We start from the raw sequence: 23,320 nt of genomic DNA, 5'->3' as shown, positions 1-23,320 counted from the left end.
GGATGCAATGGATGCAGCCAAAGACTAGATATGCAGTGTCTGTATTGATGGTAAATTTGTTGAAATTAATGAAATGATTAATTTTTTAATTAATTCATCTGAGTCACTCCTAGAAGGCAAGGCAAGGCAAGTTTATTTATATAGCACATTTCATACACAGTGGTAAAGTGCTTTACATAAAAGAAAGTGAAATAGACATTAAAATCAATAAAAACATGGAAATAAAAATAATAAAAACAAGGAATTTTAAAATGATATAGAAAATGATTTAAATGAAATTTAAAGAAAATGATTATACATAAAATGTATTGCAGTCAGTTCGGACATATAGCACAGTGCTCATTCAACAAATGCACAGTTAAACAGATGAGTTTTGAGTCTTGATTTAAATGTGGCTAATGTTTTAGCACATCTGATCTCTTCTGGAAGCTGGTTCCAACTGCGGGCCGCATAATAGCTAAACGCAGACTCCCCTTGTTTTGTGTGAACCCTTGGTATCGCTAGAAGAGTCCTCGCTGTCCAGAGTGTGTCTTCACCCGTGTAGCACGCTGTTTATTAAACCACTCTTTATTAAAATGCTGAATTTAGTATTATATCAGCGTGATCCTATCACTTGATCCTTCTCCCCAATTGACAGGACAAGAGTGACACCAGAAAATAAATATTCATCATTTTGCTAAACTAAAAAATACGTAATTATTTTAGACAAATGATTGCACAGTGTTACATCATTTAAAAAAAAAAAGTTTTAGATATTGCACTAAATAATGTGATTTGTTTTCATTTTTTTTAATTAATAATTAATGACCTCTTGGGTGATATTACTATATCTGATACTAAATTCAATTGTCTAAGCTTTCATTTTTGGTACACAATATTGTTGCTATCTATTATACATTTGCATCGTTTTGAATGTTGAACAATTGTATCAATATATATGTATATTCTATATCCCGCGATCCAACAGAGGATAAGAGGTACGGAGAATGGATCAGTTTTTATAGGGAAAGACAGCCTAGTTAAATGTTTATCCATGTCACTCTTGATTTTTGAACTAATCAATCATGTTAACAACGTTACAGCACTTGTTGTGAATTTCACTGACACTGTAGTAGGGCTGCTTTGTGAAAACATCTAAATGGTTAATTATAGATATAGTTAGACAGAAACTCAGCTGTTCCCCACTCATATTGGTCTGAAAAGGTAAAGAGGTGTTTCAGGTCTCGGGAGACTAGCGTAAATTGACCAACAGCGCCATCTGCTGTTTTGGAAAAGAAACTTGCTCAATTGCACTCGTGTGAGAAAATCAGCCTGTCTCATTTGTGAGAAAATCTGCCGGCACACGTGTGAGAAAATCAGCCTGTCTCATTTGTGAGAAAATCAAGCCAAGTTTCCTCATAAAAAGGCAAATGAGTCTCACAGTTGTAAGACACAATACATATATTTGTCCGCACCTCTGCATTTTCTCTCATAGAGTTTTGTATTTGAAAATCACTTTGCGTTTGTTTGAAAGTCGAGTTTTTCTTTGCAAAGCAGATTGTGTTTATTTACAAAACACTGGATTTGTTTGATAAATATTGGCACAAAAATCGCTCCATACTTAAAGCGTTTCCTTGGTTTCCGCTGTAGACACAGCAGTGCTGCACTTAATATGCATTATACCACAGAGGCAAGATGAAAAGAAAAAATGCCATCTAAATTCTCTTAAGACAGTAAGGTCCCCTCAGACATACATTCATATTGTTTAGCATCTCAACCGATTTGAATCGTCACATATTTGAATGGATTTTCAACCGGCTCACGGTTAATCGTTACATCCCGCATCATTTTCTGGGCTTTGAACGTGTCAGTTGCATTGCTGTATATGCAGGGTCAGAAAGCACTCGGATTTCATCAAAAATATCTTAATTTGTGCTCTGAGAATGAACAAAGGTCTTACGGGTTTGAACCGACATGAGGGTGAGTAATTAATGACAAAGTTTTCATTTTCGGCCAAACCATCCCTTAAATTCTCAAAAAGTACATGATTATTAATAGTTTAGGCACTATTTTACACTTTATCAATAATAAGGTTCAATATGATAACATTAGTTAATGCAGTAGCTAACATGAACTAACAATCATTAAGTAATCATTTTAAAAATGAATTTAGATCAATAAAAAAAGTACAAAATGTTCACTGGTAGTTCACTTTATCTAATGCATTAACTAATGTTAACAAATTGAACCTTATTGTAAAGTGTAACCTATTATTCGATTTAAAACCAGACTAATATTCTACAACATTATCTTCATTAAAGTGCTGTTACATTATGATTGAATTCATGAGGCGGATTATACATTTGGGCCAAGGGGCGCAGGACTTCTGCACGACACAAGCACAAAAATTACAGACCACTGTGCTGCATTACACAATCAGCCATCCATAAAACGGGTCTTATTTTATCATAACTCATAACTACCAGTTATGGCCTTCAGGCGACTCATACAGCTCGTCTATACGGCAAGAGGGCTGACTTCATTACCTAATCACTACAATACAGCAAATCCTACAGCCTCTCAACACTAATTCCCTGCCCCGTCTGCCCTCGTCGAGCACAGCTGAAATCATTTTCATAAACAGCACTGAGAAAATAAGTGCTCTAACCTGCGGGGACCCGAATACAGCTTTTACTGATTGGCTGTTTTTTCCATAACAATAGAGGGAGGCTGAAGGTTGAACTTGTGGAGGCATTTTATTACTATTGGCGGTGGACATGTTAGCCTGAATAGACCCAAAAGCATTAAAAATAAAGTGCACAGTGAACTGAAGGAACCTTTATTCTTTGAAGAAGTGTTCAAATTTATTTGATACCATTTCTTTTTCAAGGCCATGGTGATTTTAGGTTTGTTTTTAATTGATGTGATTACCATGTCCAATTTAAATTCAAATCACTGCTACAGGAGTGAAATTAGAGAAAACGCAATTAAGCAAACTATTTAGGAATACCAATTAAACACTACTGGGGCGCCTGAAGAATACGGGCGTCTTAACTTATGCAAAACTGCACAACTCTTGGTAAAATTAAAGTAAAAGGTCATACGGTAAGTAATGCACCCCAGGATCGATTTGATTCTCACCCCTTTATCCATACCTGGCCCCCACTTTCTCCTGACCTTTCAGATATCCTTCTAATTCCACAATGGCTTTCTCATCGCGCAAAGCTGCGGAGGATGCTGTGAAATGTTTTAGGTGTGTGTATTCCACCTTAGCTCCGCCATGTATATGTCCAGCATGTAGTCACGAGTCAGCTAGTCTCACAGTCCATCCACTGACCAGTTCCACACAAAACTGAACTGGAAAGTACTTCTACAAACTGGAAAGCTCAAATCTGATAGAAATCTGTTAGAAACAACAAAGACAGTATATTTTTAATATTTGCTTAGTAGCATATTTTTTTTTAAACTGAAGGAGAGTATCACTGATACCAATACTACTTATGTCTCTAGGAAATTGTATTTTTTTCCCTAATATTTAACCGTTGACTATAACCATTCAACATTACAGTATAATTGAGAGCTATCAATTTTTTTTTAATTTTGACTTTAAAAAAATAACAACTTTAATTTAAGTGAACTTAAAACAATCTGCACATAAACCCATTATAATAAATGTTATATTTAGCTACCTGTGCCCTTCAGCAAGTAGGAAATATACAGAAATTGAATAAAGCTATCAAACACGAAATTCTAGATCAAATATAGATGAATCCTTAAAGCTACAAAAGTTATTGATTTCCTCTTTTTTTCTTTTGGTCTTTGATTAACAGACATCACAGCAGCTGATTATTAGGTTATTTGGCTGCTATTACTTTAAGAGCTGCAGCTACTGAACGTGACGTGGATCTGACGCACATGCTCGTATTTTCATTCATGCTTTAATATGAAATGATACAGGCGACAGCGTGCACCGCCGTATTTGTGCGTGCAACTGAGTACATGCTACGAGCATAGTATAACGGCTGACAGGACAGGACATTTAGTTTTTACTGACAATCGGCCTGACAACATCTCATCCACAGTTCACTGATGTTCTACTGAAGCAGGGTGGCTAACCCTAGCCCCGCCCCTGCGCTAAATATTTTTAATGCTGTTAAACTGGAAAAATTAACTCAGATCCGTGTCATGTTCAGCAGCGGCAACTCTTAAAGAACTATCAAGCAAATAACCTAATAACCAGCTGCGGTGGTCTGTTCATTAAAGAAAAGAGGAAATCGATAACTTTTATAGCTTAAAGGATTCATCTATATTTACTTAGAATTTAGTGTTTGATCATTTCAATTTCTGCATATTTCTGCTGAAGGGCACAAAACAGTTATATATGATAATTTATATTTATTATAATTGGTTTATGTGAAGATTGTTTTAAGTTCACTTAAATTAGAAGTTTTTTTTTTTTGTCTAATACATGTTAAAATTGATAGCTTTCAATTATACTGTAATGTTGAAAGTCTATAGTCAATTGTTAAATATTAGGGGTAAAAACTATTTTATAGAGACATCAGTAGTATTGGTATCAGTGATACTGGCCTTCAGTCATGGTCAGAGAGCTCTCTTCAGGCATCAAAAGATGCCATTAAACAAATATTAAAAATATACTGTCTTTATGTTGTTTGTATATTAATTTGAAGTTTGAATGTGTATAATTGCAATATAAAGTATATTTAAAAACTTTAATCTTAGGATTAATCGCAATTAATGTGTGATTAATAAATTTTTCAAACCGATAAATATAAATATATAATTATATAATTATAAATAACCATTGAATTCTTAGAAAATAGCTAATGCACACCCGAGGTGGTGATGTGGCCATGATATATATCTCATTAGTAAACTATCTTTAAACAACATGTCAAATAATAAAAAAAAATAAAACTATGACTGACCACTTTACATGTCAGTCAGATGGCTCTTCCTGTCGAAGTGTGCTGTTCATGGCCAACGTGCACTAGACTCTAGTTTAGTCAAATGTCTGGCTATTAGACTGTTAGTCAGCTGGTGTGAGTGGTTCAAACTAGATATAGCCAGATTAATCATGGTTTAGAGCCTCTTCTTAGAGCCGAAAGCGCTGTTTGAATCTCTAAATCCATTTGGACTGAACGGTGTTTGCGAATTGAAGATTACTTCAACATTATTTTTCGTTACGTGAAACTGATTCCATCAAGTCACAAGGGCTCTTATCGCCCAAATAATTTCTGAGAAGAGCACATCATCGAAATCAGTGACATGAATGACACAAAAACTCTCTCTTTTCTAACAAATTTCCCCCAGCAAATGTTATTTCCAACAAGAATCCAAGTCAATAAAACTTGGCTACTTGTCATTTATCAGTCTGACAGCCAGTAAAAATAAAGTTTATATTATCGAAAGAAAAGAAATAGCACACCTCTCCACAAAGGTGGAAATAGCACACCTTTCTTCAACAAGCCGTATGATTTGATGTATCATTCGTGTCTGAAGCGTCAATGGAGCAGCGATGAGATATGCCCTAAAATGCAAGCTTAGATTAGGTTTAAAGGTTTTTCTTTGAATCTCCAAAATAAATGTAATCAATAATGCCTGTTTTGAGGGGTGACCTGAGGTCAAATGTCTCAAAGGGCACAAAAATCTTTTCAACTTTCCAATTCACAGGTCAGAAATCTCACCTATAATTATTATAATGACCAGCCCTGACCTTTTATAATCAGGCTTCCACCACCCATATGGTGCAAAATCATGACTTTTAAATTTTTATTAGGCAGTAATGGGAAGGTTGATGTCATTATTGATAAAAATAAGTCTATGGCAACATATCGATGCCGTGCACAATGAAAAGCTGCCACAGTCAATAAATGGCAAAGGCTGAGGACAGAGGCGGAAAATGGCAGCTCTTCAGCTCTATTATTATAATTGAAGATGATTTGACAGGTCCTCAGAGTGTAATAAAAGGAAGTGTGTTCTAATTCAATGTGTTTCTGTGCTTAGTGCCAGTACAGAGCGGCTTAACTTGGAAAAAGCAAGCACTAAACGACTTCTTATCAGTCCTTTATCAAACACCACAACACGCAGCATCTGCAAATGCAGGTTGCTAGAGGAGATGGAAGATTGTGGGAAATAATAAACAGGCTGGAGGAAATATGCTAGACAGCTGGAAAATAAAAAAGGATGCATAAAAAAATTAAATAATGGCAGAATATTCCATGTTTTCTCAGACCTGAATACTGTAATTAAGATTTACAGTAGCAAACTGTATTTTATTTACAGTTGCAAACTGTAGTTTTACACTAAATTACTGTAAAAAATGAAATGAATCAGTATACTTCTGTAATTCATTCATTTTAATATAGATTTCATTAGATTTAATAATTTTTATATAGAATTTTTTTACTACTGGTATTCAATTAAAATAGACACAATAATTACAAAATATCAAATTATTTATTTAAAACATTGCATATATAACACTTAAAAATACAGTCTTCCGATGCTGGAACAGTGCATCTTCACCATTTCTCCTGTCAGACGTTTTGCAGTGCATTATGTTGTGTCCTCTGGATTTAACCTCACAAAGAATCTTTAGGCAACAGAAACATAATGGGGTAAAAAGACAAGCAGCCAAAGATTACATAGCCATCTGCAAAACCCAGGTGCTGCCAAACGTGGCCACCACCTCTGCTCACCATCCACTTTATTAGTGACAGAAATGTCTTCCCTGAAAAACAAGAAGTAGAAATGGCACACTTTTAAAAAGCAAACCCCATATAGAATACACAAATCTCTTAGTTAACCTAATGTTAATATAAGATAAGCGTTGCTCGTTAAAAACTATTTTAATTCGGTAACTTAATTCAATAAACTGACAAAATTAGTTTGAAATGATAGCACAGTTTACCATGGTAAGGTTTGTTACTGCCATGTTTTTGATGGGTAGGGCCTAAATGTTGCTAGGTTAAAACTAGTGTGCAAAAATCTTACACAAACACACAGACAAACGTACATATATTTTCACCTTACTTGCTGGCTTATTCTCTCGTAAGGTGCATCGACAGCGCAGATGTTCTCCGGAACTCTTCCACTCTCGCGGGTTCATCCCTGGACAAAACCCGCGGCGAGGCCGCACTGCTTCCGTGTCTTCCTCGGACATGGCGTGACTTGACGGTAAAGTGATGCCCCGGTATATTTCTGATGTACATATGAACTCCAAGCGCTCGCGCTGTTTCTGACATGAAGGACAAACGGATTTTCCAATCATTACAAGCGATGTAACACATCCAGTCAGTCCTAAGCTGTTGCGGCGTTGTAGACACGGTGTAAGGCAAATCTTGTCAATCCAAATGTAAGAAATGAGGGAAATAAAACAACCTCAATAGAATGGCACCAAAGAGGCCGTTACAGCAAATACAGTAGCACACAGCAATTTTTTAAAATACAGTATGTCTCTGTATGTGGGGTCTGACATCACAGAAAATTCCCATGATGCAAAGGGTATTACAGTTATTTACTGTAAAGGGAATTTGCAGTATTATACTGTGTGATATACAGTAAATTACTGTAGAAATGATAGAAATGTCTAACAGTGTGGGATGCTCCCACATCCTGCAAACACACTAAAAATGTCTCAGCGGAGAGGAGAGGAGGGGATCTGCAGGGACTAATCCTACATCTTTAATTCACAGCACATTCTGTCATAATCAATGAAAGCAGTGGCAGGCAGCGCCTGCTTGACTGACGCGCTAATGAGAGTTATGACTACACCGTGAAAATGAGATCTATTTTTTGTGTCAGAAACAGCACTTTTATCACTCTTAAGAAAGAGCGTAGATCCTCTATTGAGTATTTTATGAAGGTTTTACATTACCGGTCACCACACAAAGCACATGACCCTTTATGATCCACGAGTGTCTTACTTTGCACCAAAAAAACCCCAAAGTGACTCCAGTTTTCCATACACATGAAACGATAAATTAAGGGAATCACTCTCATATTTAAAGAAATGTTTGTGTGAAAGCTCTGAGACACAACAGGTAGCTTGGTAACCTGGCGTTCTGTGCGCGCGTGTGTGTGTGTGTGTGTGAGATGTATGAGATCTATTTTTCTAGGTGCCACAGAATAAACGTTTAATTTTTTAACACTTCAACATTTCAGTCATACTGTCATGTTTATTTCTCATTTTTTCATGTCTTTATTATAGCATTTCAATCCATCTTGTAGATGTCATGGGAACTAAGGTTCACTTAAATCGGTAACAATGTCTTGTCCAACTTGAGAACTATATACAGTCACAAAGAACTGTTTATTACACATGAATCTGTACCAATATCATGGACCATAACTATGTCAGCATCACTTGGCCATTGAGTGTAGTTTGGGCTCCTCCTCGATGCGTCCTATAAGGGCCATTCTACAGAATTGGTGTAAACTGCTGTCCCACAACCAAAAAAGTATATTATTTTAGTCATTTAGCAGACGCTTTTATCCAAAGCGACATATAAATTAGGACAGCAGAGGCAATAAATTGTAGTATTTGTAGTATTACAACAACTAAAAACAAATCAAAAACTAAAAGCTAAAACTTTATAAATACTACCTATACACATTTAAAAAATAAATTAAATAAAAACGACAAATGCATACAACAAAATTTCAAAACTTAACATTTAAATGAAAAACAAAAAAATAAAGCTACAAACAATTCAAAATTTTAAAGAACAAAAGGTTCTTTACATATATAGATATATATAGATTGAATTTATAAATGGTGTATGTATTAGGAGGTCGACCGATTTGGGTTTTTCTCTGGCCGATGCCGATATTTAGAAATCAGGGCAGCCGATGGCCGATATATGATGCCGACTTTTTGGGCCGATATGTTTGGCCTATTTTCTTTCTTTCTTTTTAATTTTTTTTCCCTTCATCTCAGGGATGTTCATTTTTTTCAGTAATTTATCAAAATATTTAAAAAGGTTTGCTGCATGGTTAAAATATGCTGTGAGTATAAAAAAAATTGAGTTTTTTAGAGAGAGAGAGAGAGAGAGAGAGAGAGAGAGAGAGAGAGAGAGAGAGAGAGAGAGAGAGAGAGAGAGAGAGAGAGAGAGAGAGAGAGAGAGAGAGAGAGAGAGAGAGAGAGAGAGAGAGAGAGAGAGAGAGAGAGAGAGAGAGAAAAGTCACGTATAAGTTGGACTTTATTATTTCATTCAGAAATAGGCCTAATGCCGACGCAAAATGTTTACAAACATTATAATAAACACTGTAAACATAGCTAGGCTATTTTAGTTCCCCTCACTCCACAACAAATTCTTTCAATATAACAGTATTTAGAAAAGAACAAGAATTAAAAATATAAGAAGCTAGCTATAAACGACTTAAGCCAAAACGAATTAATTTAGGCTAAAACGAAACTGAAACCAACGTTGGGTCTCTCATTCGACACAAAATCAAATGTTTCCCTATTCGCGATGTATTTGAATGCCAAAATATTATTTATGTACAGGTGCATCTCAAATTAGAAAGTGGTTTTTTTTCTTGGAAGTTATTTCAAAAAGTGAAACTTTCATATATTTTAGATTCATTGCCTGACCTGAACCCTGAATCTATGGGGTATTGCCAAGAGGAATATGAGGGACACCAGACCCAACAATGCAGATGACCTGAAGGCCGCTATTAAAGCAACCTGGGCTTCCATACCACCTCAGCAGTGCCACAAACTGATCACCTCCATGCCACGCCGAATTGAGGCAGTAATTAAAGCAAAAGGAGCGTCTACCAAGTATTGAGTACATATACAGTAAATGAACATTCTTTCCAGAACACCAACAATTCACTAAAAATGTTTTTTTATTGGTCTTATGAAGTATTCTAATTTGTTGAGATAGTGAATTGATGGGTTTTTATTAAATGAGCCTAAATCACAATTAAAAGAACCAAAGACTTAAACTACTTCAGTCTGTGTGCATTGAATTTAATTAATACATGAGTTTCACAATTTGAGTTGAATTACTGAAATGAACTTTTCCACACATACTAATTTATTGAGATACACCTGTACTTCACAGAATTACTGAATTTCACAGGAAAGATTTGTTTATTTTTTATAAATAAAGAACTGTATTTCTTTAGTCAATTATTGAAGTTTTACATGTCACACGGCTGGTTTATTCATTTTTAAGTATTTGGGATTTTACATTCGTTTCAAGACGCGCACCGTGGGGCAGAGCGGAGCGAGTATGAGAAGCATTCAGAGACAGGGGCTGTGTGTGTGGTCTACTGAATTAGCGAACATATACACACTGAGCTTATGGTCATTGAATGGTTATTTCTTAGTTAAATTCTGCTTATTCTGAGCCCTGCATACCAAATAACTGCAAATAATGTCTGATATCAATTACATATACAGTGTCATCAGAATCTTATCAAATTCCCCAAAACAACCAACTTACACGTAATTCACTATATCATTAGATAATTATTCAAAACTGACTTTTGATTTGACAACACTATCATTTGCGAGCAAATCTTTAATTAAGGTTACAGGAACTTTACCTGGAATAATAATAATAAAAAAAAAAATTCTAAAATGGGTAATTGTGGTCCTGGATGCTGATTGGTCAATACAAAGTTCCATGTGTAAACATTTGTAATATTTAAAATAATAAAATATAACATTGTAATATAGTTATGATATGTTATTTAGGTATTATACTTAATACCTCTTTTTCACAGAGTATGACAATAGTTTGGTCTATTTCTTATATTATTTACATGGCTAAAAGTAATAAAGTTTTACTAAACATTGATATTTTGATATATTAAATCCTTACATTTAATATTTATTATACATTAACATTTACATTTAAACATTTGCTATATTTACAATTTAATACAATATTATATTTTAATATTTAGGAATCACACAAGTACATTCTTATTTAGGAAATATATACAGCAATGTTTTGCTGTTTAATATGCAATGTTTAATATATTATTCTTAAATTAAATATTTATGATACATTAATTTACATTGAAACATTTGTAATATTTAAAATGTATTACAATGTTATATTTTAATATTTATAATGTGTTAATACTTAATATCACTTTTTCACAGAGTCATGGCTGAAAATATAGCTTGGTCTCTTGAACCCTATTATTTACATAGCCTATTACTTACATTAAATATTATGAAAGCAGTTCGAAAAAAATTAAACAGAAGAATTTCTGGCAAGATGATGGATACACAATGGAAAATTGTACAGGTAAATTAAACCCTTTCCCTCACAGTCACCTTTAAAATATTTCTAACCCTTCAGGAGGAAGACATTTATATCCTGTCAGTGAAAACAGCATTTAAGCAATCTGAAATGTATGACAGACTAGTAATGAAGATCTCTGGAGCCTAATGAAGCTAAACTGGACCTCAAAGATTAAACAGAAAGGGCGAACATTTTCAAAACTTCAAGAGAAAGAGACCGGAAAAGCGAAACTCTGTTTGACCCGAGGTGAGAAGTGGAAAAAGATGTTTAGATGGTCTATATTTACTTCATACTGCAGATGATAAAGCACTCTTAAAGTTATGCTGCATGACTGCGTTTCACAAGGATAAAAAACATTTCTGTCTAGGTGTGAAATGTATGCGACAACCACTGGCAAAATGTTAATTAATTCAAAATTAATCTTTAATTTATGTAGCCGCCTACATCCTGGATGTCAAAATTGTAAATAAGGAACAAGAACATGAATCAAATGACATGCGGTGAAAAGTGTGGCGTTGGAGCTCTGTATCATAAAAAGCACAAACAATTTAGGGTAACACTTTACAATAAGTTTCATTAGTTAACAACACTAGTAGCCATGAACTAAGAATGAACCATACTTCTACCGCATTTATTAATCTTAGTTAATGTTCATTTTAATTTCAGCATTTACCAATGCATTATTAAAATCACAAGTTGTGTTTGTTAACATTAGTTAATGCACTGTGAACTAACATGAGTAAACAATCAACAACTGTATTTTCAACAACTAATTAGTATAGTACTAATTAGTAATATTAACTAATGTTAACAAATGACGCCTTATTATAAAGTGTTACCCAATTTAAATTCACACCTTTTTTCTAATGTTTCTGTATCTGGAAATGCACATTGCTGTATCATTGCGTCTCAGCTCATCTGATGTTTCGGTCAGTTATGTTTTATGTAGTATAGTTTCACAAAACTAAAGTCAGACCATTCTGTTTTTGCTTCAAATTTTGAAATTATACAGTCTATTTAGATGAAATAAATGCTAATGCTGCATGTATGTCTTTGTTTGGATCATGATTCAAATACAGTGGTTGCCTCCAATTTTAAATGGAAAGAGCTCAGACAGAGCTCGCCCCCTCACTCGGACTAACCCGCGCCTCACTCAAGATGATTGTGAAAATAGATTTTAATTATGAAATATAATGGTTTATTTAAAAAAATATAGTTGTCAAATGCATAGGCTTACAATAGCAACAATTTATCGGTTGCAATGAGCTTGTGTTTCATTGTAAAGCAGACACAATTAAGTATTTCTGGTGGTTGAGTTGGTATCACTTGTCTGTATTTGTGGTAAAACTGCTGCCTAAGACATATTTATTCCCTGGATGACAGATTTTTGAATTTGGTGGCTATGAGATTTTGTTGACACTTATGCATTCCATACACGTTGCATGATTACCCATTTTTACTCTCTGCACTTAAAGTGATGCAATGTGACAAAACTAGAATGCAATGAACAAGTGATAAACTAACCAAGCAGTTAACTACTAGTGCAACCCCTATCAGTCATTTCTTGCTCCTCTTCATCTTCGAAACAATGTTCACTATAGAACCACATTTAAACTCCTACAGTGTCCACAAGTCCCTGGTGGCACACTTTGGCGTATGCTACAAAAATGCCCAACAGAACCCGAAGAGATGCTTTGATAAAGAGCACGATGGCCAGTGAATGAAAATAGGGAACTTTGATCAGCCAACCCAGAATCCTCCACATGTACATGAGCGACTATCAGACCCAACTTCAAAGAGCTGCTTCCCATCCAGTGCAATTAATAGAGCGGAGAGTCAACTGATATGATATGATGATCCTATTAGGACATGATAGGCATGTCCTGTTCTAAAAGAAAAAGAAATTAAGAGAGAGTGATGAAAGCAAGAAAGAGGGTGACTGACAATTTAAGATGTGAAAGGTAAAAACACTGATTACAAAGGCTTGTTTGATGAATATACTGTACATAGATACGGTCTGATTCAGCGGACCATCTGTTGTGCCTGTTCGTTATTCTCTGGAAACATTGCATGCCTCATCGTATCGTTAAACGAACATGAAAGACATGAATAAAGATAAAAAGTGACTGTCTGAAAGAAAAAAAAAAAACAGCGTGGAAGCAATTGAAGGAAAGTCCACTCGAGCAGCACTCCACATACAGAATTCAGCCAATCAATTTTCAATAATTTATCAGCTGACCACAGCACAAAGCTCCAAGCATTTCTCCTGTGGGTGTTTAAAAAAATCTCTCTTCTTGGATCTGGGTTTTTGTAGGTCGGTTCAAGAGCTAAGAGAAAAGAGACACTAAAGAATTTAACTTTTTTTAAACTTGCCTTCAGGCACCATTTATAATCTCATCATTAAAAACGCAGTTGGAGTTGACAGATCTTACACTGTGCATGATTGAGAACAGACTTGGCCTTCAGATTTTGGTTCCATCCAGCTTGAAGATTATCATGTTTGATATTTTTAGCATTAGCATTTGTCATGCATCTAACAGCAAGACATGTTTCTGCATGAGTTTGTCATGTTCAGAACGCTTGAGAGTCTGGTAGTGATGATGCTAACCCTGGAACAACATATAAAACTCACAATCGCAAAGTTTAATTGCAACATATAATCATTGCAGTTAATAGTGTTCAACATCTGTTTGATTACGTGTAATTTGTAACTAACTGTAAGGTTCTTACTGTACATTTCTACCATAGTCACCACTAATAACCTACTCCTAAATATAATGTAGAAACTTTGCAACGATTTGTATCATAAAAAGCGCTATACAAATAAACTTGAATTGAACTGAATTGGTAGTGTGTGCTTCTCAGGCATTTAGTGTATTATTCCAATTTTTCTCTGTAACCGTTTACAAAGTCAGTAAGTGTATGATGCCTAATGTTTTAAAATCATCATAAAAACAGTCATGTAGTGTATTCCAGCCTTTAGTCACACTTGCTTTCGGATGAGATCCACAAACTTGAACAAAATGCACTTAAAAACAGATGTTTTTAGCAGGTACGAGCTGAAATGGCACAGCTCTATTCTGGAAAGGTGGCAGGAGCAGCAGCTGATTTGGATTCTGCTTCCACTCAAAATAGGCATTTTCAAAATGATATAATAAATGATCTGTGGTGTATTTTGAGCTGAAGCTTCACAGACACATTCTGGGGACACCACAGACTTCTATTACATATTGTAAAAAGGGGCATAATATGTCTCCTTTAAGTAAAACAAGTCAATAATCTTCAAAACTTCAAAAATGTTTTTACAGTGTTTATAAAACTTTTAAATGGTTGTGAAATTTGTTCCTCATCAAAATTCCAGCTGTAAACATTCTGGTCACATCCTAACTGCCAAAAAATGTGAAAGTCTATTTGAAATAGAAATGAAAATCAGAGAGTCTTGCCTCATAGTAACTGCGCACAGCGTTGCAGAAAGCCTCATCTGCGACAATCTGCGTCTCTCCTTTCAAGAAGGCCTGGAAACGCTCCTTCACCACCTGGAACTGCTGCTTGTTCAGCTGAAAACAGACAAGAGAAAAAAAACAAGAGTTAACTGATGATCTATCTGTGGCATCTCATTTTCATTAGCATAAATAAATAACCATAGGAAAACAGAGTTTATGATAATGCTCACTGTAGCACCTCTTCTGGCAACACTAAGCATGTCAACATAAAAATGCCATTTTCTGCTAAATGATGTTATTCTTTAACTGCGGTTCACTTCTAAAGCACATGAAAATGGCTTTCCATGAGTACAAATCCCCTCATTTTACTTGTTTGTATTCATAAATGTTGATTTAGGCGCGTGTTATTGATGTTTTGGTAATGAATAATGAGTGGGAAAACACAATTATTTCCCCATCCTTTAATGTGCTTCCAAAGCTGATGTAAACTCAGCAGGAACTACAGAACAAATGCATTGGTAATGTTTTAGAGGAAAAACATCTTTATTCAAAATAGCGATATTTTTCTTCAGAAAAAAATACAATAAAAAGTATGCTTGGAAAAAAAAACATTAGTCATAGCCTTTGATGTTATTTGGAGGGGGTTATTTCTAAACAAATTTACCCAGATGGAGCATGAAAGGAGGCTGCTTAAAAAAAATCAGGACTATTAACTGCTTTTCTTAGCCATAATCATAGTTATGACTCATCATAAATTGACATCCAGGATGGCCATTTTGAAAACCGGCTTTTGCAGAGACTTTGTCTAGAGTTAACACAAAAATGCATGGTTCCCACAAAAATATTAAGCAGCACAATTGTTTTAAACATTGATAATTATAAATGTTTCGTGAGTTTTCAAATCAGCATAATAGAATGATTTCTGAAGGATCATGTGACACTGAAGACTGGAGTAATGATGCTGGAAATTCAGCTTTGCATTAAAGGAATAAATTACATTTTAAAATATATCAAAATACAAACATTTTATTTAAATTTTAATAATATTTCACACCATTACAGTTTTTACTGTAATTTTGATCAAATGAAAGCAAACTTGGTGAGCAGAAGATATTTCTTTCAAAAGCATTAACCCAAACTTATGAATGTGCTTTTAGGTACATCCGATTTTTCTCCAATATATTTTCAGTAGGAAATGTTATGTTGTACAAAGCATAAACGATGAATAAAAGTCAGATTTGTTTGCACATAAGCCATGTAAAGATATCAAGTTGCACACCTATCTCACAAATCACTCTTGAAGGACATATACTTCTAAGGACATAAGCAGTCATTTCAGATGTAAACACTATTATATCAAAATGTTTTAGAAATTCAAGATGCATCGTATTAGAGCATAAAGCACCAGTAGACCCTGACCGTGATCCTGAAGAGCAGTGAAGTTGTGTAGCAAAATGCTCTGTTTATTTTGCTTCCTGTCAAATGCATGGTGAGCCCACAGGCAAATGTAACAGACATTAAATGTGCTATGACAGTCAACGGTTTTATAGTCACTGTAAATTCTAAAATTCCCACCGAGTTGTTGCAACCTACGGGATATCCTTAATTTGATGGCATGAATCTGCTGAACATCTGACGCTATGCCTCATGAAGTCTTTAAATTAGCATTCTAGCAAACATCCGTTTCTAAATCCGTTTCTACAAACAGATCCTATGCAGATTCAAACATACTGTACACACATACTGTAACTGGAGTTGTTTACAATGTTGAGAATATGTTTCTGATTGCAGACGCTGTTAGCGCTTTAACCAGAGGTGGTCATTAATAAGTGCAATAGAGCACTTGTTTATGTCATCAGCACCAAGCTACAGCACAGTGCTTGCATTTCCTCCATGTAGCACTCACTGTTGTCTCGCTTTCAGTGGCTTATTCACTTTCAGTTGTGATCGATTCGGCCTCGTCTCTTTGTGAGCCAGCAATTCAATTGTTTGTAGGCAATGCAACCATTTCAAGCATATGGACAGAGTTGCTTGAAATATCCCTTATACCTGCATGGAGTGAATGGCAAAGAAAAAAAGTGATGAAATGGATAAAACTGTTGCAATATCAGTACTGATGATAAATAAATATTGATAGTGTTAAAAATATTGCAAATAATTCATCACTAATAACTGCCTTCCTGTAGTCTAAACAGCAGAGCATAGTGCTAACAACACCAAGATCATGGGTTCAATTCCCAGGAAAAAGAAGAACTGATAAAGCGATAAAGCATGTACTTTGAATGCAATGTAATGCCGGGCATACACTGCACGATTTTAGCCCTGATTTTCACTCACTGACAGTTTTGTGGACATCACCGACAAATGCCCAGAATCAGAAGCAAATCGGTGCTGGTTTCTCACGAGTGATAAACGCATAATGTGTGTTATCAAAGACGTGATCTGAGAGATGCTCTGATGCTTTTGCAGGATACTGTTTTTGACAAACAAATCTATTCTTGCATGAGAACACCTGTCTCTCGCATGATCTTGCATTATTTCCTGTATCAAGTCTCATATATGAAATGTCATTTGGAGACCAGACAGAGTTGTTGGTGATTCTTCCTATTGAGAAGTTGAGTAATGTGTGTCCCCCTGTAACTGATCCATCACCAATCGCAACTAGACGGTACCCTAGACAGTCGTGCTGTGTGAGACAAGCAGCGTCCTACAACTTTGAAAATCGTGCAGTGTGTGCCCGCCATAAGTCGCTTTGGATAAAAGCATATACCAAATGTATAAAAGCATTTGTTTGACACTCCAACACAGAAGGTGGCAGTATTCCACCTTAATACTGGTGGCCATGCGTCATAAAAAAAAAGCAACCAAATTTCCATAATTTCTCTTTAGACTCCGACAATCGCTATTGTGCCTCCCCTAGTGCACACAGAGAGGAATTTTATTGCTCGAGGTTGTCCTATGAACTAAAGTGAACAGTAGACTGTTCAACTAGCCATATCATTTGAAATGATCACAAATTAGATGTGCTGCAGTAAAAACTAGAGGAATACAGTTTGTAAACAAACTTTGAAGTTGGCTTGAGAAAGCCTAGCCTGACTAAAGCAGCTGTAAAAGCTTGAAGTTTAAATAGATAAGATTGTTGATACCATATTGCAGCACAATTTAATACATTGATAACGATTTAACATGTTGCCAGCATGATTAGCATGTTGTTAACATGTTGATAGTATGTTTCTAGCATAAATAGCTTATTGCTAACATGAATACCATGTTGCTAGCATGTTTTAACATGATTAGCATGTTTTAGCATGATTACCATGTTTTTAACATGTTAGCATGATTAGCATGTTTTAAGCATGATTTACAAGTTTCTAACATGATTAGCATGTTGCTAGTATGTTTCTAACACAATTAGCATGTTGTTTGATTAGACATGTTTAAGTACGTTGCCAGTATGATTTATCATGTTGTACTAGGATAATCATTCAACTTTGCTAGTGACAGACAGCTTAAACACTCTATGGCCTGGTTTCACAGACAGGGTTTAAACTAAGCCAGGATTAGGTCATAGATCAATTAGGACATTTAAGTAATTTTTTATAAACATGCTTAGAAAAAACATTACTGGCATGCATGTTGAGACAAAACAAAGGCACTGATATATTTTAAGATCAGTCAGTGCAAGTTTATTTCAGTTGAAACAGCTCATACTTACATTTTAGTCTAGGACTAGGCTTAAGTCTGTGAAACCGGGGGTATAAGTCTTATTGTACAAAAGTTTTGACCCCCCTCAATTAAAGTCTATGGGACTTTTCATAGTTTCGATCGTCTCATTCAGAAGTCAAATTTTCATAAGAAAATCATAAGTCGGATAAGACTCGCAACCCGTGTTATACCAGTCTGAAGGTCTGACCCGAGTTTGGTGGTTCTAGCTTGAAAAATCTAAGAGGAGATACGGTCCAAATTTTGTCTCTGAAGAAGCAGCATGTAATAGCATGACTTCTAGTAACTGCAAGATGCTGACGGTGAAAAGGGCATTACGGTATTTTTTACAGTATATTGTCTGGTGTGAAAGTGGTTTTTCGAGGGTCTGTGAAAAAAGTGAAAAATGGAAAATGAAATTCGCATTTAGTCGCACTTAAATAGCTGCTATTTGTACATAGTGGTATAAAGTGGACACGTATATAATGAATATAATAAGAGACTCGCAAAGACAGCTAAGTACTGGGATCGAACTGTCAAACAGTCGTCAAGATATCAGATTTTCACAACACAATTATCATGGTCAAAAGAACAGTGTTGGAGTGTCAACCAGATACTTTGATATACTGCAATACAGGTACTGTATATTGCGCCATCCATAAAATCTAACTTAATTTTTTCCAAAGCAAGTGTAAAATCAGCCGAGGACAACCTGCTTGCTGGGTAATGGTTGGAGGTAATTCACATGAGAAGGATAGAAATCAAAAGTTTACTGGTTTGTGGCTCTAATGGTGAAACTTTTGAGAAAATCTCTCAAATGGTGACTGTGGTGGGCGAAAGCATTTTAGCCTTAGCGTTCAGGTTTACTCTAGTTCACACACCCACCCAAAAACACAACAAAAGCACTTAATAAACATCATTATTGCTCCCAAAGGGTTCTGAGGGCATGAGACCACCTCATCTAGTGTGTATATATATAGTTGCTCACTTAGTACAGGTTTGTGAGTTTCTTTTTGTTTCTTTTGCCGTTATATCACAAGCCTGTTATACAGATGGTCTCCATTTTCTCATTCTTAAAATTTATTTTTCTTTTGTTCTCCTTCCATTGATGGCATTTTGCTTTTGCCACTCCCTGAGCATGACAACCCCTTCACATCGTCATGGCAACATCATCCACTGCGTGGCTTCCAAGGACCAGCAAGTCGCTTTCTGTTTTTTATATCAGCGGCAAAGGGTAAAACACCAATCATGAAACGAATACCAGCTGCCACCCTTCCTTGATGAGTACAGACATTCAGATCATCTTTTAGACTAAAAATATGTCTGAAGTATTTCAAGCTAAGAAGTCAAAGTTCTACAATAGATACAGTTTAACAAAATTAAAAGGTATTGAAATTGTTACACAGGCACAGAATGAAGCTAAAAGTTTTGACAATTCGGTTATGATTTACTCACCTTCATATCGTTCCAAACCTGTATAAGTTTCTTTTTTATGTTGAACACAAAAGAAGATATTTAGAAGAATTTTGAAGTAGCAAAGAGTTGTTTGGTCCCCATTGACTTTCACAATAAGAAAATAAATACTATGGAAGTCAATGGGGACCAACAACTGTTCGAAATATCTTCAAAATCATTCTTCAAAATATCTTCTTTTGTGTTCAGCATAAGAAAGAAAATCATACAGGTTTGGAACGACATGAGGGTGAGTAAATGATGACAATTTTCATTTTTAAGGTGAACTATCCCTTTAACACCATCAAGGAACTAAAAGACTATCATGATTCATAGTGATCACTGTTGAAAAAGGGTAACTTTTCATTCATTCCAACATATCAAGTATCACTAGACTCAAGAGAGTAAGTCCACAAGTCTGTCTGGGAACAGGTGTCACCTGGAACTCTCGTCCCAAGCCTTGACAAACATACACTCCTCCTACTAATCAAACATACACTCACCTCTCCTTCAACAAACATGCCTCAATGCATCTCTTCACTGAAACACCAGTAGGCCTATGTAATATTAGATAATGCAAAGCACAACAATCTACAAACAAACATCAAATTAAGGAGATAGCCAGAAAGTTAGACTGTGAAATTATACTCCATAGCATCCTATACTCAAACAGCGACCTGCCAACTATTTTTTAAGTAAAAATGTTATGCAATGACAAACACTTCAAACACAGCTTCATATGACATCAAGTACATGTTTTATTAAGCGAACACAGTCTATCGAAAAAATACAGTTGTATATCATCTTATTTATTTTCTATTATTCCAATTTTATTAAAATAAATAATATTAAAAAATGAATAAAAATAATGAGGTTTCAGCAATGAAATGCAGAGCTGATATTACTTAAAAAACAACAACAAATAAACAAATAGCTTTTTGGGATACATTGTCCAGCACATCCAGCTCTGTTGTACATTGCACATTTTTGGCAAATTAGATTATCCAGATATCCCATACAAAAAGAAAGAAAAAATATATATTTGCATGCTATGAGCAGTATACATATTATATACATCAAAAATAGTAATATAGTGGTAAGCCATGCTGAGCACAGCCTAGGATTAAAATTTACAACCCTGCCATGTGAGCAATTACTACAGACTCACAAGCGTGTTACATTTGACTTTGTTAGAGAAAAACGATTTAGTTCAATCAGAAGCTACCTGACAAGCTTCCTCCACTCCATATAGGCTCAGGTCTACCTGTGATTGAGTTTTTCCTAAACAAACATTCACCCCTAGCAATTCCTATGAGTATTAACTGGCAAAAAGCAAAGAGAGAGAGAGGAAAACAGAGAACAATAAAGAGTGAGGAGAGAACATGTGTATGTGTATACTACAGTGATTCCCACTGGCACCACTGGGAGCTAATGGAGAAGAAACGCTGCAGACATTTATCACAGAACAACATGCAGAGCTAACAACTCTGATGGCTGCTCCTGTCTCCGCCACGAGCCTTTGTTCAAGCCCATTAGTGGAAACGCATTGCCAAATGGCACCAAATAGCCACTCAAACCAAAGTGTGCCTACATTTAGGTTTGGAGTGTTGTAAACCTCAATATTTGAGGGTAACAACCAAACTTTCTGAAAGGTGATTGCTCTCTAAGTGAAAGTTACCAGCACCATTTTCTGCCAGAGACCTAAGGTCAGGAAGGAAATTCTCTGGCTTGCCGTTTATTCAGTCATTTCCTATCATTGTTTATGGGATAGTTCACCCAAAAATGAAAATTATCCCATGATTTACTCACCCTCAAACCATCCTAGCCTATGTGTATTCGACTTTCTTCTTTCAGACGAATACAATCATTAAAAAGTTATATTATAAAGCTTGTAAAAGCAGGACATTTCTTAATGGCAGTGAATGGTGGCCAAGATTTTGAAGAAAAATAAAGTGCATAAATCCATCATAAAAAGTGCTCCACACAGCTCTGGGGGTTAAAAGGCCTTCTGAACTGAATCAATGCATTTTTGTAAGAAAAATATCTATATATAAAACTTTATAGACTGTAATCTCTAGCTTCAGCTAACTGTTGTACGTGTGTTCACGAGAGAGTAGCGTTCCAGCGGACGATCTAGGATGTAAGCGTAAGCTCTGGTGAGAACATGCTAGTCTCGCAAGAACCAAGTTTTGTTTACAGCAAAGGAAAGCCAGTCTCCTTTTGGCTTATATCGAAATCCTCCAACATATCTCTTTACAAATCCTCGTTTTGTACTTATAATTTGTGACCAGTGTTTTGTTTCACTTTCTCCGCTGCGCTTCCACGTTTGTCACTTCTCACCAGAGCTTATGCTACACCTGCGTCCTACGCCATCCGCTGGAACGCCACTCTCTCGTGAATGCACGTAGACAGTTAGTTTGTAGAGCTTTAAATATAGATCTATATTTTTCTTACACAAATGGATCGATTCGCTTCAGGAGGCCTTTAATAACCTCCTGGAGCCGTGTGGAGCACTTTTTATGATGGATGGAGGTGATTTATTTTGCTTCAAAATCTCAACCACCATTCACTGCCATTTTACTTTTACTTTTAGTCATTTAGCAGACACTTTTATCCAAAGAGACTTACAAATAAGAAAAAGTAACTAAAACTAAAAGTTAACACTCTGTAAATAATCTATACACACCCATTTAAGAAAATACAGAAATTAAATCAAATTGGCAAATGCATACAACAACATTAAACGTAAAAAGGAAAAAAAAATAAAAAATTTTATAAAAATAAAAAGCGATACTTATATCCTTTGCCGGTGTCATTAACTGAAGCTTTCAGTTCTTCCGTTTCATTCTGTGTTGATTCACTCTCCTCCATGTGTTTAAATTACTTCAATATTACAGGAAATAGTCCAAACTACCAACAGAGTCTACAGTAAGCCTTTAACTCGTTTTTTATATGGTCTAGATGTGGTTTTCGTTCATGTCTCAAACTTATTATATCTAACGGGAAATGATTGGCCCATGAAAAAGAGGTTCCAGATCCTTCTACCAAGTTTATAGTTGATTGTAGAAGACTACTCTCCTACTGAAATGCAACCCTGAGCCACTTTTGAAAAGGCTTTCTGACCAAGAAGTGGAGATTGAAAGTCAAGTTCACTCTTGAAAGCATCTCAGAATCAGAAAGAGCTTTACTGCCAAGTATGTTTGCACATACAAGGAATTTGTTTTAGCGTCACTGTGTCACAGCATCCAGTACACAGAGAAAACAACATTATCTCAATGAAAACACTGACAATTTTTTTTCAATCCACCTTTTTGCAATTACGTCCATGCTAACAAGTTTTTAAACACGCCATTAACTATAAAAACTATTAGCAAGATTTCAGTAAGGCTAATTTAACTCCATTATTTAACATTAACCAATAGCCTTTGTAGCCAACATGCCAGAAGTAAAGTT

At 35.4% G+C, this 23,320-nt stretch overlaps 1 protein-coding gene across 3 annotated transcripts in view; it reads right to left on the bottom strand.

Moving 5' to 3' along the window:
• The window catches only part of cadps2 (Ca++-dependent secretion activator 2), a 150,956-nt gene that overhangs the window by 113,855 nt on the left and 13,781 nt on the right, over positions 1-23,320 (bottom strand). For all 3 annotated transcript variants that reach the window (XR_013783952.1, XR_013783953.1, XM_079411890.1), the window contains exon 2: positions 14,714-14,827. Coding sequence is in view for 1 of the 3 variants with exons in the window: in XM_079411890.1 (XP_079268016.1) it covers positions 14,714-14,827 (114 nt within the window). In the remaining 2 variants the exon portion in view is untranslated. The remainder of the gene's footprint in view (positions 1-14,713; positions 14,828-23,320) is intronic.

The sequence above is a fragment of the Barbus barbus genome (assembly GCF_936440315.1).
Source record: "Barbus barbus genome assembly, chromosome: 48".
In the NCBI taxonomy this organism is placed as follows: domain Eukaryota; kingdom Metazoa; phylum Chordata; class Actinopteri; order Cypriniformes; family Cyprinidae; genus Barbus; species Barbus barbus.
This window is presented reverse-complemented; position numbering and strand designations above follow the sequence as displayed.